This window comes from Artemia franciscana, chromosome 11 (assembly GCF_032884065.1).
Source record: "Artemia franciscana chromosome 11, ASM3288406v1, whole genome shotgun sequence".
NCBI classification, from domain to species: Eukaryota; Metazoa; Arthropoda; class Branchiopoda; order Anostraca; family Artemiidae; genus Artemia; species Artemia franciscana.
In genome coordinates this window covers 41,431,493-41,447,736 of record NC_088873.1, presented here as the reverse complement: position 1 = coordinate 41,447,736, position 16,244 = coordinate 41,431,493, and the positions used below count along the sequence as shown (strand labels likewise).

The window sequence follows — 16,244 nt, the reverse complement described above, 5'->3', positions numbered from 1 at the left end:
TAAAGGATTTTTTTTCTTATGGCGATTTCAAAAATAAAAAACGGCTCCAAGCTTACCACTAAATGATTCCGAAAACAGTTTAAAGTTTATTTTAGTGTAAAACTATTATTTTGACTGGCTATATTTTTATTGTAGAGCCTATAAAATCTGCTATAGGCTTTGGTTTAAAATGTTTTTCAGTAAAAAAAAAAAATTGGTCGTATGACGTTTCAAGTTTAAAAAACAGTTTCAAGCTCATCATTAAATGGTTCACAAAATAAAAAAAAAACAGTTTCAAACTCGCTGCAGTTTAAAATTATGACGGTGAGCTGTCTATATTGGATCCTTTAGCTGAGCCGCTGACAAGCACGTCCTTTCGCATGACAAAACATATAAAGTATTTTTCAAGGCAAAACATCTATGACAAAACATAGACAATTCCCAATGAACTACTAATTTTTTCCGGCTTTTCTCAATTTACTAATTTTCTATTAGCCATTTACGTTACAGTAAATGCAAGAAGCGAGTCTGACAAATAGTAGCTAGTGCAAAACTGTATAATTGGATAATGCTCAAGGTTGTTCTTTGATAAGCGGTATCAAACGAATTTGTTAGCAAACTACGACCAAATTGTAGGAACTTGTATGTGAACTTTAACAATATTTCTTCCGGTTCAGCTGGTTAAATCTAAATTATTGCGTAAACTTTTTTGCGGATGCATGGGAAGAGGAGTTAAATTCAAACCAGTTTAATGATTGGATGACGATGTGTTAGGTATTCATATATATATATATATATATTTATATATATGATTATTTTTATATTGTTATGTATATATGTTATTTACAGTATAAATATTATTTGTTTATTTATATATTATTTAAAATTTAATTTCTTTGAGAAATCGCGAGAACGTGCTGAAATATCTATAAATCCAATGGGCTTTAAAACCTATAAAAAAATTCCAATTATATAAAACAACATGAGATACTAATTTCGTCAAATTTCACTAATGTAGAAATTAGACTCACCACTTAATTATATATTTTCTTTTCAGAGTGCAAATCCAGAAGTTAATAGAATAGAAAATAAGTTATCATCACAGCCAACACCACCTACTCGAATCATTTCTTTTTTTGATGGTCAGATGAGGGAATCATATTACGAATAAGCCAATTAGTTTTATAAAATTGTTTAAATATTATAGGATTATTCTTAGATACCTATTATCATCCTTATTCCTTTATACTTATTAGTTCTGACTGCTACATGTATATATATTATATATATATAGATATATATATATATATATATATATATATATATATATATATATATATATATATATATATATATATATATATATATATATATATATATATATATATATATATATACATATATATATATATATATCATATATATATATATATATATATATATATATATATATATATATATATATATATATAATATATATATATATATATATATATATATATATATATATTACATAAAAAAACTAGTTTTTTTTAACTGAAAGTAAGGAGCGACATTAAAACTTAAAACGAACAGAAATTACTCCGTATATGAAATAGATTGTTCCCTCCGCAATCCCTCTTTCTTTACGCTAAAGCTTTTAATTGTTTTAAAAAGCAGAATTGTGGCAAAGAGTCAAACTTTAGCGTAAAGAGCGAGGGATTGCCGAGGGAACAATCTATTTCATATACGGAGTAATTTCTGTTCGTTTTAAGTTTTAATGTCGCTCCTTACTTTCAGTTAAAAAAACTAGTTTTTTTTATGTAATTTCTGAACGTTTTTGAATTAATGCATGTTTGATTTTGACTCTCCACACGTAGACTATTCAAATGAAATTTGCATATTAATTCCTTTTTTGGCTAAAGGGCTTTCTCTTAGTATTGATCATACGATTTTGAGAAATATGGGATGGGGAAGGAGGCCTAGTTGCCATGCAATTTTTCGGTTACAGAAAAAAGGCAACTATTAATTTAATTTTAACGATTTTTTTTTATTAGCAAAAAATATACGTAACTTTAGAATAAACTTACGTAACAAACTTTTATATTCTTTAATTATTATTATGTATATGAGGGGGTTTGTACCCTAGTTAATACCTCGTTCTTTACACTAAATCGTAAGTTTTGTCCCAATTCTTTAAGAATGACCCCTGAATCAGAAAGGCCGTAGAATAAATAGTTGAAATTACTAAAATACTTTAGCATAAAGAGCGAGGTATTTATCTCCTCCTAAATACCTCGATCTTTATGCTAAAGTATTTTTAGAAACCCTCATATGCGTAATAATCTCTGTTCGTTTTAAGTTTCAATGCTGCTTCTTCCTTTCATTTGAAAAAACGTGTTCATGTTTATTTTTCATTGTTTTCTTATAGTAATGCTAGAGAATCCTGCGCCCTTTTCATTGAATTTCTGTTCCCCCATGACAGATTCCTCCAAGGAAAGATCCTCCAACATAGTCCCCTCTCCTCATCCCCACCCCCAAACAAAATAAAATCCCCCTGAAAACGTCTGTACACTTCCCAATAACCATTACTATATGTAAACACTGGTCAAAGTTTGTAACTTGCAGCCCCTCCCCCAGGGATTGTGGGGGAGTAAGTCATCCCCAAAGACATAGTTATTATGATTTTCGACTATGCTGAATAAAATGGCTATCTCAAAATTTTGATCCGTTGACTTTGGGAAAAAAATGAGCGTGGGAGGGGGCCTAGATGCCCTCCAATTTTTTGGGTCACTTAAAAAGGGCACTAGAACTTTTCATTTCCGTTAGAATGAGCCCTCTTGCGACATTCTAGGACCACTTGATCGATACGATGACCCCTGGGGAAAAGAAAAGAAAAGAAAAAAAAAACAAATAAACACGCACCCGTGATTTGTCTTCTGGCAAAAAATACAAAATTCCACATTTTTGTAGATAAGAGCTTGAAACTTCTACAGTAGGGTTCTCTGATACGCTGAATCTTATGGTGTCATTTTCGCTAAGATCCTACGACTTTTAGGGGGTGTTTCCTCCTATTTTCCTAAATAGGGCAAATTTTCTCAGGCTCGTAACTTTTGATGGGTTAGACTAAACTTGATGAAACTTATATATTTAAAATCAGCATTAAAATGCGATTCTTTTGATGTAGCTATTGATATCAAAATTCAATTTTTTTTTAGTTTTGGTTACTATTGAGCCGGGTCGCTCCTTACTACAGTTCGTTACCACGAACTGTTTGATATATATATATATATATATATATACTATATATATATATATATATATATATATATATATATATATATATATATATATGGTTTTAACTACGTAAAACTTGCGAATATACAACATTCTTTGCTGTCCCATTGTCTTTGCATATAAATAGATTGTCAGGTTTACCGACTCTTGAACATGCAACATATAATGGTCCATGGGAAAACAATCTGTATTCAGATCTATACCTCATGATTCTAATGATTGCCCTTGAGCTTTGTTGATGGTGATTGCTAATCGACCATTCCCTGTCCCGGTGTCCCGGTCGTCATTTACATCCCCCTGTTTCCCCCGGTGTCCCCGTTGTAGTTGTGTCCCTGTGTCCCGGTCGTCATTTATATTCCCTGTGTCCCGATCGTCATTTGTATCCCGGTGTCCCGGTCTGTATATACATTCGTTTTTTAGTTTTGTTTTTCTCCTTTATTTTTTTCCTTTTTTTTCTTTTTTAGCTTATTTAGATTTTTAGATTTTTTAGTTTTTTTTATTAGTTTTTAGTTTTTTTTTCTTTTAGTTTTTTTGTCCCGGTCGTCATTTATATCCCCCTGTTTCCCCCGGTGTCCCCGTTGTAGTTGTGTCCCTGTGTCCCGGTCGTCATTTATATTCCCTGTGTCCCGGTCGTCATTTGTATCCCGGTGTCCCGGTCTGTATATACATTCGTTTTTTAGTTTTGTTTTTCTCCTTTATTTTTTTCCTTTTTTTTTCTTTTTTAGTTTATTTAGATTTTTAGATTTTTTAGTTTTTTTATTAGTTTTTAGTTTTTTTTTCTTTTTAGTTTTTTTGTAGTTTTTACCTTCTTTTTAGTTTTGTTAAATTTTTTTTTTTACTTATGTCCTGGTCGTCATTTATACTCCCTGTGTCCCGGTGCTTTGTTGATTGCTAATCGAACATTCCTTTTGTCCTGGTCGCTTTCTCTTTGAGTGTCGTCATTTATTTTTTTCTTTTTTAGTTCTTTTAGTTTTTACCTTTTTTAGTTTTTTTTAGTTTTTTAGATGAAAATTTTTTTTAGTTTTTTCCTTTTTTTCTTTTTAGTTTTTTATTGGTTTTTACCTTTATGTTAGCTTATTTTTCAGTTTTTTCCTTTTTTTTTAGTTTTTTTTTATTTTTTATTTTTTTTAGTTTTTTACCTTTTTTTAGTTTTTTTAGTTTTTTTAGTTTTTTTTTAGTTTTTTAGCTTTTTTACTTTTTTTATTAGTTTTTAGTTTTTTTGTAGTTTTTGCCTTTTTTTAGTTTTTTCAGTTTTTTTTTAGTTTTTTATTGGTTTTTACCTTTATTTTAGCTTATTTTTCAGTTTTTTCCTTTTTTTTATTTTTTTTTAGTTTTTAGTTTTTTTAGTTTTTTACCTTTTTTTAGTTTTTTTAGTTTTTTTAGTTTTTTAGCTTTTTTATTTTTTTTATTAGTTTTTAGTTTTTTTTGTAGTTTTTGCCTTTTTTTTAGTTTTTTTAGTTTTTTAGCTTTTTTATTAGTTTTTAGTTTTTTTTGTAGTTTTTGCCTTTTTTTAGTTTTTTTAGTTTTTTAGCTTTTTTATTTTTTTTATTAGTTTTTAGTTTTTTTGTAGTTTTTGCCTTTTTTTAGTTTTTTCAGTTTTGACGTCACCTGATCCAGTTTTTTCAGGTGACGTCACCTGATCCACGATCCACAGATCCACAGACAACTTATTTTTATATATATAGATAGTTTTTTTTTTTTACTTATGTCCTGGTCGTCATTTATACTCCCTGTGTCCCAGTGCTTTGTTGATTGCTAATCGAACATTCCTTTTGTCCTGGTCGCTTTCTCTTTGAGTTTCGTCATTTATTTTTTTCTTTTTTAGTTCTTTTAGTTTTTACCTTTTTTAGTTTTTTTTAGTTTTTTAGATGAAAATTTTTTTTAGTTTTTTCCTTTTTTTCTTTTTAGTTTTTTATTGGTTTTTACCTTTATTTTAGCTTATTTTTCAGTTTTTTCCTTTTTTTAGTTTTTTTTTTATTTTTTATTTTTTTTTAGTTTTTTACCTTTTTTTAGTTTTTTTAGTTTTTTTAGTTTTTAGCTTTTTTACTTTTTTTATTAGTTTTTAGTTTTTTTTTGTAGTTTTTGCCTTTTTTTAGTTTTTTCAGTTTTTTTTTTAGTTTTTTATTGGTTTTTACCTTTATTTTAGCTTATTTTTCAGTTTTTTCCTTTTTTTTTAGTTTTTTTTAGTTTTTAGTTTTTTTAGTTTTTTACCTTTTTTTAGTTTTTTTAGTTTTTTTTAGTTTTTTAGCTTTTTTATTTTTTTTATTAGTTTTTAGTTTTTTTTGTAGTTTTGCCTTTTTTTAGTTTTTTTAGTTTTTTAGCTTTTTTATTAGTTTTTAGTTTTTTTTGTAGTTTTTGCCTTTTTTTAGTTTTTTTAGTTTTTTAGCTTTTTTATTTTTTTTTATTAGTTTTTAGTTTTTTTTGTAGTTTTTGCCTTTTTTTAGTTTTTTCAGTTTTGACGTCACCTGATCCAGTTTTTTCAGGTGACGTCACCTGATCCATCCACATACTAGTTATGGGCTCTTCTAATCCGAGTCCTGTTGACACTAGTTATTTTGTCTGGAACGGGGGACCGTAGCTTGACAACTAAGACGATGAAAAACACGGCCTTTTTATTGTAGAACCTTTACAAGGCTTTGGTTTGAAATGGTTTTCAGTAAACATTTATCTTATGACATTTTCAAGTTTAAAAAAATCTTTCGAATTTATTATTAAAAATTTTGGCAAGAAAAAAGGTTTAGATTAATTCTGTTTAAATTTTTGGCGGTTAACCGACTTTCTGAATTCTTGTAACTGAGACGCTGAGAACATGGCCTAGAAACTTTACAATTTGCCATAGTCTTTGGTTCTAAATGTCGTTCTGTTAAAATTCTTATGATAGTTTCAAGTTAGAAAATCGTTCTAAACCTTATTATTTAAATTTGTGTCATTGTTTATTAGTAAAAAAAAATGTGGTTAATAAATCGCTTGGGATGTAGTTTTTGCGGGGGGGGGGGATTTTCCACGGAAAGAATTTTTCTGTGTGGAGGAAGTCTCTGAAAGGGAGTTTTCTATGGGAAATTTTTCACAGGATGGGGAAGGATTGAAGGACAGTTAGAAACTAAATTTTAAAAAGGAAGTTTTTTTTCAATTGGAAAGAAAGGGCAACATTGAAATTTAAAACGAACAGAAATATTTCCGTTTATGAGGGGGGGCTGCCCCTTTCTCAACCCTTTATCTTTACGCTGAAGTTTTACTTTCGGTCACATTTCTTTAAGCAAGACTGCTCAAACACAAGCCCCGTTAAATTTAAATGAGAAATATCAAGATCAAATGTCAAATGTCAACTCAAATGTCAAATAAAATGTCAATCAAATATCAAATGTCAAGACTCCTTTCTTTCAGTTTAAAAAAACTTTTTTTATTTAATATCTAACAAGAGTCAATGTCAGTCAATGGCGAAGCAGACTCTATTGTAAATGAGGACATAAAAGATTTCCTATTCCTGCTTCTGTGTTATCACCCATTGTTGATTAGTTAGTACCATAGATTCATTGCCTGAATAGATACGGGGTAATCATACTTCATCGCTGAAGTTTTACTTTCGGTCACATTTCTTTAAGCAAGACTGCTCAAACACAAGCCCCGTTAAATTTAAATTAGAAATATCAAGATCAAATGTCAAATGTCAAATAAAATGTCAATCAAATATCAAATGTCAAGACTCCTTTCTTTCAGTTTAAAAAAACTTTTTTTTATTTAATATCTAACAAGAGTCAATGTCAGTCAATGGCGAAGCAGACTCTATTGTAAATGAGGACATAAAAGATTTCCTATTCCTGCTTCTGTGGTATCACCCATTGTTGATTAGTTAGTACCATAGATTCATTGCCTGAATAGATACGGGGTAATCATACTTCATCGCTGAAGTTTTACTTTCGGTCACATTTCTTTAAGCAAGACTGCTCAAACACAAGCCCCGTTAAATTTAAATTAGAAATATCAAGATCAAATGTCAAATGTCAAATAAAATGTCAATCAAATATCAAATGTCAAGACTCCTTTCTTTCAGTTTAAAAAAACTTTTTTTATTTAATATCTAACAAGAGTCAATGTCAGTCAATGGCGAAGCAGACTCTATTGTAAATGAGGACATAAAAGATTTCCTATTCCTGCTTCTGTGTTATCACCCATTGTTGATTAGTTAGTACCATAGATTCATTGCCTGAATAGATACGGGGTAATCATAGAAAATATAGAAAAAGCAATGCAATAGGTGAACAGGCAAGTAGCCAATAGACATCTAAGAATCAATAGGGATTGATGACCTAAAAACCAGTTTTGCCTGCACCAAACACCCAAGGGAACCTTTGGTTGTATAGAAGAAAAATTGCCAGTCTGAAAACAAACTTTTTGTTCAACAATATCTGTATAGAAAAGGTCTTTTTATAAGTTGATTTTAAATAAGTCAAAGTCATTAATTTTGAACTTATAAATCAGAAAGCTAGTAGAGCAGGAACATTAGTGACAGAATATCATCAGAAGCGATGAGATCTTGATGGAAATTACACCATGAAATTCAATATGCCCCACTGAGAACCAGGGGCAAAATTCCAGCATTTTTATCGGTGGGGGGGACCAAAGGGGGCCATATCCGGATAGTCAAGAGGCATGGGCTATATAATAATTTTTCCTCCAAACTATTGGGGGGAACTGCCCCCTTGCCCCCCACCCAAACGATACTCCTGCCGTGAACCCTGACAGAAGGTTTAAGCTTCTATCTTTAAAAGCACCAAATTTCATAATTTTACTTCGTTTTTAGAAATACAGAAATGACTGCCGAAAGGGGCTATCAGTTCATCAATTTTTTTTCCGAACCAAATAGAAATTCCCGTATTCTTCTTGACAGTTTACTCTCTATTAAAGATATTTTGATTAAAACTCGAAAAACAATGGCAATAGAACAGAATTATATTTTCGTCGTTGTGTAATTTAGCACAAAACCTCTTCTACACAATTCACGTGTAATATTTGCGATATTCACACAGTCATCGTAGCCAGAATGGTGGTGCCCAATGTGTCTAAGGGACAAGCGCGACAACAACTCTTTCAAATTTCTTGGGAAAATCCCAGTTCGTTCAGCAAATACCTAAAAAAAATTCTGACTTTATATAATTGATAAGTGTCTGTGACACCAAGGTCAACGTGATGCTGCAGAACGGGTGATGATAACGGTTTCTCCAGAGTTCTTTTAAAATCAGGGTCAGCTGGTTTTTGAACAGGGGAGTAATTGTTCTTTCTATGCCTGAAACCTAAATGCAAGCAAGTGAACCTTATTATGGAGATAGCATACAATCCGTGGGTTTCATGAAAAGACGACAAACTTATTCCTGGTTTGGTTAGTATACCCCGTTTTGTCTCATGAGTAATATGGGGTTAAGCACTTTAAGTGCGGCTCTATCCTGGTGTAGTATTGGAGTTTCTAAGCCGTTGTATCCCCTTAGAAACTACTGTCACAACCCTATCCCGGTGTACTATTGGAGTTCCTTACCCCTCGTATCCCCTCAGGCACGCCCAATACACACATAAACCTTAATTTCCAATGACACACATACCGTTACCTAAGCTTTCAGCGATAAGAATATTTCCAGGAGACATCACTTGCCAGCTGTTATTTCTCGATGAAATGGGTCTATGGATACTATGGCAATTTACTCGGTATCTTGCGTCTCTCTACCTGACACAAACATACAATGAAGACACAGAGACAAGAAATCACACAGTCGGACACATAGGCACAGATAGGGAGAGAGAAAAAATACCAACACACAGAGTCAGGCTCACAACCACACAAAGACAGACACAGAAACAAGCAAACTTCCGCTCAGACACACAGGCACAGAGAAAGAGAGAGACAGGCAAACACACGCTCAGCCACACTGGCACAGAGAAAGAGAGAGACAGGCACACAGACGTTCACACACACGGGCATAGAGAGAGAAAGACAAAAACACATACAAGCACACAGAATCATACACACAAAGACAGACACCGAGAGAAGCAAATACTCACCCAGACACACAGGCACAGAGAGAGAGACAAAAACACATAGAAACATACAGATTTAGACACTCAAAGACAGACAAAGAGACAAGCAAACACCTGCTCAGACACACAGGCACTGAGATCGAGAGACACAAAAACAAAAAAAAACATAGAAGGTCAGACATATAGACGCACAAAGACAGACACAGAGACAATTAAACACCCACTCGAAGACACAGGCACAGCGAGAGAGAGAGACAAGAAAAGGGCCGGTCAGACGCGCAAGCACAGAGAGAGAGAGAGCGAGACAGAATTAGAAGCAGAAATTAAGCGCAGCCCTATCCCAGTGTACTATTGGAGTTGCTAACCCCTCGTATCGCTTAGGCACTTCCAACACACGTATAGTCCTTAACTCCCAATACACACGTAGCCCTTAATTCCCAATACACACATATCCCACCACTCATACGACACAAATCCCGTTATCTCAGCTACCAGCGATAAGAATATTTTCAGGAAACATCACTTGCCAGCTATCATTTCTCGGTGAAATGGCGATATGGATACTATGACCATGTACTTAGTATCTTGCGTAAGGCCCCCTGTGATGGATACATTTGAAGGTCAAATATTTATCTAAAACCATAGACGGTGTTATTTTTAACTAAAATTATAGATAAAGATATGTATTTATTCCCAACGATATGTTTTTTGGCTCTTAAGTCGTTTTCCAATTGATTTTATGGAATTTATGTCTGGTGTAGGAATCGAAGGTAAGACCCAAGATTTCCTATGGTAAAAGACCGACACGTTAGTTGAATGAGAACACAAGTTATTGATGATACTATGTTCCTAGATATACATTTTTGGTAATCAATGTATTGTTTCTGGAACGCCAGCCAAGTGATATTAAGCCTCACTATTTCGTAACAAGTTAATTGCGCAAGCGATTTCTCAGTTGGAGTTGGATATATAGTAACTGCTATCAGCGATTTGTTTCCTGGTGCCTTTTATGGCATCATTTAGAGAATATGCATATTACAGTGATTTGAGATGCTTTCTGGACAGATGTATTAATATGATTATAAACACAACTTGTTTCGATCTCACAAATTTGTAATGACTACAACCGGCCAGGTATCATTTTTGTAATGTACAACGACAATTGAATGCCTTGCTGTTAACACTAAGAGTTGAAAGCAAGACCAGAGGAATTTTTTTGAGATTTTTCAGAGGCCCACAGATAAAGATAAAACTGTTCAGGTATAAGTAAACACCCGATCGGACGCATAGGCACGGAGAAAAAGAGAGACAGCCGCTCAGAAACACAGTTAGAGAGAGAGAGAGAGAGACAAAAACATGTACAAACACACATAGTCAGATATACGAAGACAGACACAGAGAGAAGCAAACACCCGCCAAAACACACAAGCACAGAGGGGAAGACAAACAAACAGACACTCAGACACACAAGCACCGAGAGAGAGAGAGAGACACACATAAAAACGCATAGATTCAGACACACAAAGACAGACACAGAGATAAGCAACCACCCGCTCGAACACACGAGCACAGAGATCGAGAGAGAGAAAGGCAAACAGCCGCTCAGACACACAGACGGAGAGAGAGAGACACACAAAAATAGATACAAACACACAGAGTCAGACACTCAAAAACGCACATAGAAGAACACAGAAACAAGCAAACACCCGCTCAGACATACAGGCACAGAGAGAGAGACAAGGAAACAGCCGCTCAGACACACACATAGAGAGAGAGACAGAAAGAGAGAGGGACGAAAATACATACAAATACACAAAGCTAGACAAACAAACAAAAAGATAGACACAGAGACAAGCAAACATTCGGTCAGATACAGAGGCACAGAGAGAGAGAGACAAGCAAACAGCCGCTCAGACGCACAGGCACATAGAGAGAGAAAAAAACACATACAAACACAAAGAGTCAGACACACAAACATGCAAAGACAGACACTTAGACAAGCAAAAACCTGTTCAGACATACAGGCACAGAGGGCGAGAGACATGTAAAATGTTACTCAGACACACAAGCACAGCGAGAGAGAGAGAAAAACACATACAAACACACAAAGACAGACACAGAGAGAATAAAACACCCATTCAGACACACAGGCACAGAGAGAGAGAGAAACAAAAATACATAAAAACATACTGAGTCAGCACCCTCTCAGACACAAAGGCACGGAGAGAGAGAGAGAGAAGCAAACAGCAACTCAGACGCACAGGGAGAGCGAGAGAGACAAAAACACAGATTCAGACACACGGAGACAAGCTACTACCCGCTTATACACATAGGCAAAGAAAGAGAGATAGAGACAAAAACATATACAAACACAGGGTTAGACACACAAACACTCAAAGAAAGACACAGAGACAAGCTAATACCCGCTCGGACATATGGGCAAAGAAAGTGGAAGAGAGACATAGGGAAGCAAACAGCCGCTCAGACACACAGGTATAGACCGAGAGGCAAAAACACATATAAAAACACAGAGTAAGGAACACAAAGACAGACATATAGACAACAAGACACCCGCTCAGACATACATGCGTGGAAAAGGGGGGAAAACGACATACAAACACACGGAGTCAGATACACAAACGCACAGAGAGAGAGAGAGGCAAAAACACACAAAGTTAGACGCACAGACATGCAAACAAACGCAGAGACAGGCAAGCAGACGCTCAAACACACAAATGCAGAGGGAAATAGTGACAAAAACACACACAAAGTCAGACACACAGACATGTGAGCAGACCAAGTCCAAAAACCCTAAGTACCAAAAAATTCTTAGATGGCACCACAACCTATTTTTACTTAGGTTACATTTTGTTAACTAATTTTTAGTTAGGTTCATTTGGACTTCAACTCAAAAAAATTTGTGCCTCTACGTCAGACTTCTTATGTTTGCGTTTTTTTCTTTTTCTCTGCGCCTGTGTGTCTGAGCGTCCGTCTGCTCGGACTTTTGTGTTTATCTGTGTGTTTTTGTCATTCTTTGTCTCTGTACCTGTGTGTTTGACGGTCAATTTGCCTGTCTCTGTCTGTTTGTATGCCTGTGTGGCTGACTTTGTATGTTTCTGTGTGTGTTTGTCTCTCTCTCTCTCTCTCTCTCTCTCTCTCTCTCTCTCTCTCTCTCTCTCTCTCTCTCTCTCTCTCTCTCTCTCTCTCTCTCTCTCTCTCTCTCTCTCTCTCTCTCTGTTTTTTCTTTCTCTATGTGCCTGAGTGTCATAGCGAATGTTTGCTTTTTTCTCTCTCCCTATGCCTATATGTCTGAGTGGGTGCTTGCTTGTGTCTTTGTGTATTTATTTTCTATTTCGACGTGGAGCTTATTCCATTTTGGTTCATACACGAGTTGTAACTGTATCTGCTGGCCTATTAAAAATGTAAAAAACTCCTCTGGTCTTGCTTTCACTTCTTAGCGTAAACAGCTACCCATTCAATAGTCATTCTTTCCCAGGGTATTAGAATGTCATTAAGAAAAAAAACTTAACCTAACCAGTGAAAATCTCAAAAACTCCTCCGGTATTGGTTTTACCTCTTAATGTAAACATAGAATCATTCAATAGTCGTTCTTTTTGATGCTATTAGAATGTCATTAAGAAAAAATAAACTGTGACTTATGCAAAATCTAAAAAAACTCCTCCAGTCTTGGTTTTCACCTCTTAGTTTTAACAGCGAGGCAATATGGTTCAAAATCTGGCCAATGAAATTTTTTTAAATCCTTTAGTCTTGGTTTAACCTCTTAGCGTAAACAGCTAGGCATTCAACAGTCGTTCTTTTCCATGGTTTTAGATTGTCGTTAAGAAAACGACTCTGAACTATGAAAAATATAAAAAAAACTTCTCTGGTCCTGGTTTCACCTCTTAGTTTAAAAGGCGAGGAATTGTTTAAAAAATAGTCTTCAAAAATTTCTAAGTTCAAAAAAATCGGCCCTGGTGGGGGACGTAGGGCCCTGGATGGGAATGTTAGGACCCAAAATCATGCACAAACCCCGGTAATTGAAAAACGATGTGCTCAGGACCATGACATTACAAAACAGGATACCCGACCGTTTGTAGTCATTGCATATTTTGGAGATCGAAACGAGTTTCATTGATCATCATAAGAATATGCCTCTCCAGCAAGCATCTCAAATTACAGTGGTATGCCTCTTTTCGGAATAATTCCCAAAAAGGCACCAGGAAACAAATCACTGATATCATTTATCATATATCCAACCCCATTTGAGAAATTGATTACGCAGTTACTTGTTATGATATAGTGACACTTAACATAACTTGGCCAGCGTCCCAGAAACAATACACTGATTGCTCAGAATGTATGTCAAGGAACATAATTTCATCAACGACTTGTTGTCTTACTCAACTAACGTGTCGCTCTTTTACCATAGGACATCTTGGGTCACATGTTCGATTCCTACATCAGACATAAATTCCATAAAATCAATGGAAAACGGATTAGAACCTAAAAATGTGTTGTTGGAAAATGATACATGTCGTTATATATAATTTTAGTTGACAATAATACCGTCTATGGCTTGGATAAATATTTAGCATTCAAATGTATCCATCACTGGAGGCCTTATACAACATACCGAGTACATAGCCATAGTATCCGTAGACCCATGTCACTGACAAATAAAAGCTGGCAAGTGATGGTTCCTGGAAATAGCTTTATCACTGGAAGCTGAGATAACGGTATGTGTGTCGTAGGAATGGTGGGATATGTGTGTATTGGGATTTGGGGGGTATGTGTGTATTGGGAGTTGTATTGGGATTTGGGGGGTATGTGTGTATTGGGAGTTAAGGGCTATGTGTGTATTGGGAGTTCCTAAGGGGGTAAGAGGGGTTAGCAACTCCAGTAGTACACCAGGATAGGATGTGATAATAGTGCCTAAAGGGATCCGAGGTATTAGCAACTCCAATACTACACCGGGAATGGGCTGCGATTAAAGTGCATAGCCCCATACTACTCTCATGGCTGGAGGGTCCAGTTTAAACTTCCAGGATTTTTTCTATTATTTAGTTTTTATCAGGAAGGGAGACTTAAAATTATGTGCTTGAAAAAAGAGAGCAAAATGAGCTAAAGTCCAAAAAGAGTATACAGCATGGGAAATTGACATGCCTTACATATCAAGAGTGAGTTCTGCTTGAACATCTTGAGTATTCTGAAGCCTGAAATAGGTTCGAACTAAAATCAAATTGTAATAAATAAAATTGTACTTTACATAGATAAAAAAGGTAGTCAAAGGAAGCCAAATGTAAGAAAGAAGTTTATTTTACAGCAACTGTTTTTTGTTTTTATTTTTCACCTAGCCAACGATTCATTTTACGATTAAAATACATATCCATTTTACACTCTATAATATCACATATAAAAGAAAACTTGGCATTCCGACGCTTAATTTCCTCCTGCTGCCAAGGCCATATCCAGGAATTTTCCGAAGAGGGGGGTATTTTTTTCGGTTGGGAAGGGTTACAAAATAAAACTTTAGAAACCCGTCCAGAAAATTTTATATGCATTTTGGTACTTTTTCACGAGTAGGCCATTTTTTTAGGGTGGGCAGGGGGCAGACAGTAAACCCCTCCCTATATACGGTCTTGGATACTGCAGAAAATGTTATAAAAAGAAGAAATATAAATTAAATGTGCTTTAAAGTAAATATAGATGAAAAATTACCTTTTTTATGTTTATCCATCTTTTAAAATAAGCTGGTACTCCTTCGCCAATAAGATGACATTGCTCTGGAAGCATTAAATTAAGGTCCCAGTCACCAAATGTAACTATTGCATAACTATTTTCTCTTGTTTCTTTCTCAATCCATTCTTTTGCTGACTTAAATACTTTTGGAAATGTGTCTTCTCTATCCACTATGTCCTAAAAAAAAGTTGAATATACAGGGGCATGCCAAGCAGGGGAGGACTGCTTCGAACTAAATCGTGCCAGCATAAAATTGCCTCAGGTCAAGACACTGGCAAATAATCATCCATTTTCTCCGATCTCTCCGTGTTTTCAAAAGTGTAGGCCAGAGAGTAGGGGAAAATCCCGCTAAGTGTTCCAAAGCTAGTCTAGAAAAAATTGGGACACTATCAGGGAGCGAACTATTTTTCTTAGTTTTTCTTGTAGAAAAATGCTCACTTTTAAAAAATTTCTTTGCATTGTACCGAAAACTTTTCCGAGATGAAAGAAAAAAACTAATTCAATGGGTCTCGAAAGAACCCAATAAAGAAAACTACGTGTAGTTTTTTTTTTTTTTTGCAACACTACCCAATTTATAATGGAAATAATGGAAACGTTAAAATAGGTTTAAAGGGATAGGTTCAAATTGGTTAATATCATTTTAGGGAAATATATAAGAAAATACGTACAAAACTGAACAAATACCGAGTTTCAGGGGGTGTATAGACCCGAAGAAAACCTCGTTTGTTATACACCGTTGTGTATAACAACTTCTTCAGAGTTCTGGCCTAACTTCTTCAGAGTTGTGTAAAAATAATTAAAAGCATACTACTGACTTTTTGAGAATCTTGTTGGAGAGAACCGCAAAGTTTTCAGAGAAGGAACAAAGAAAGAACTGGTCTGGTCGCTTATTGTATTTCGTAATGAACCCGTATATGATCTAAAACACTTTTTAAATATTTCGATACAAATATCAACTCAAAAGTCAAACAATTTTCAAAATATTTTTAATGCCGTCTAGAATAGTGTTCCCTAACTTTTGACATTCGTGTATCCCTTTTTGTATAATGTTCGTAACACCTCGATATAAAATGAGGTTAGTAGCAGCTCGATATAAAACGGAGTTCGCTGCGCCTCGATATAAAACGGACGTGTTTTAATAGCAGTCAAAGCGTATTTACTTTTTACTTTTTGTGTGCATACAAAAAAAAATAAAAGGGAAACAAAATTAATCATAACGAATA

At 34.5% G+C, this 16,244-nt stretch overlaps 2 protein-coding genes across 2 annotated transcripts in view; one reads left to right on the top strand and one right to left on the bottom strand.

Annotated features, from left to right (window-relative positions):
* The window catches only part of LOC136033237 (protein FAM91A1-like), a 187,186-nt gene extending 185,987 nt beyond the window's left edge, over positions 1-1,199 (top strand). The window contains exon 13 of the mRNA XM_065713951.1: positions 1,037-1,199. Within this exon, the coding sequence (XP_065570023.1) occupies positions 1,037-1,150 (114 nt within the window). The 3' untranslated portion in view covers positions 1,151-1,199. The remainder of the gene's footprint in view (positions 1-1,036) is intronic.
* A 6,988-nt stretch (positions 1,200-8,187) lies between these two features.
* LOC136033233 (ERI1 exoribonuclease 3-like) overlaps positions 8,188-16,244 on the bottom strand; it is a 33,226-nt gene continuing 25,169 nt past the window's right edge. The window contains exons 3-4 of the mRNA XM_065713948.1: positions 15,001-15,198; positions 8,188-8,383 (exon numbers count right to left, since the gene is read on the bottom strand). Of these exons, the coding sequence (XP_065570020.1) occupies positions 8,204-8,383; positions 15,001-15,198 (378 nt within the window). The 3' untranslated portion in view covers positions 8,188-8,203. The remainder of the gene's footprint in view (positions 8,384-15,000; positions 15,199-16,244) is intronic.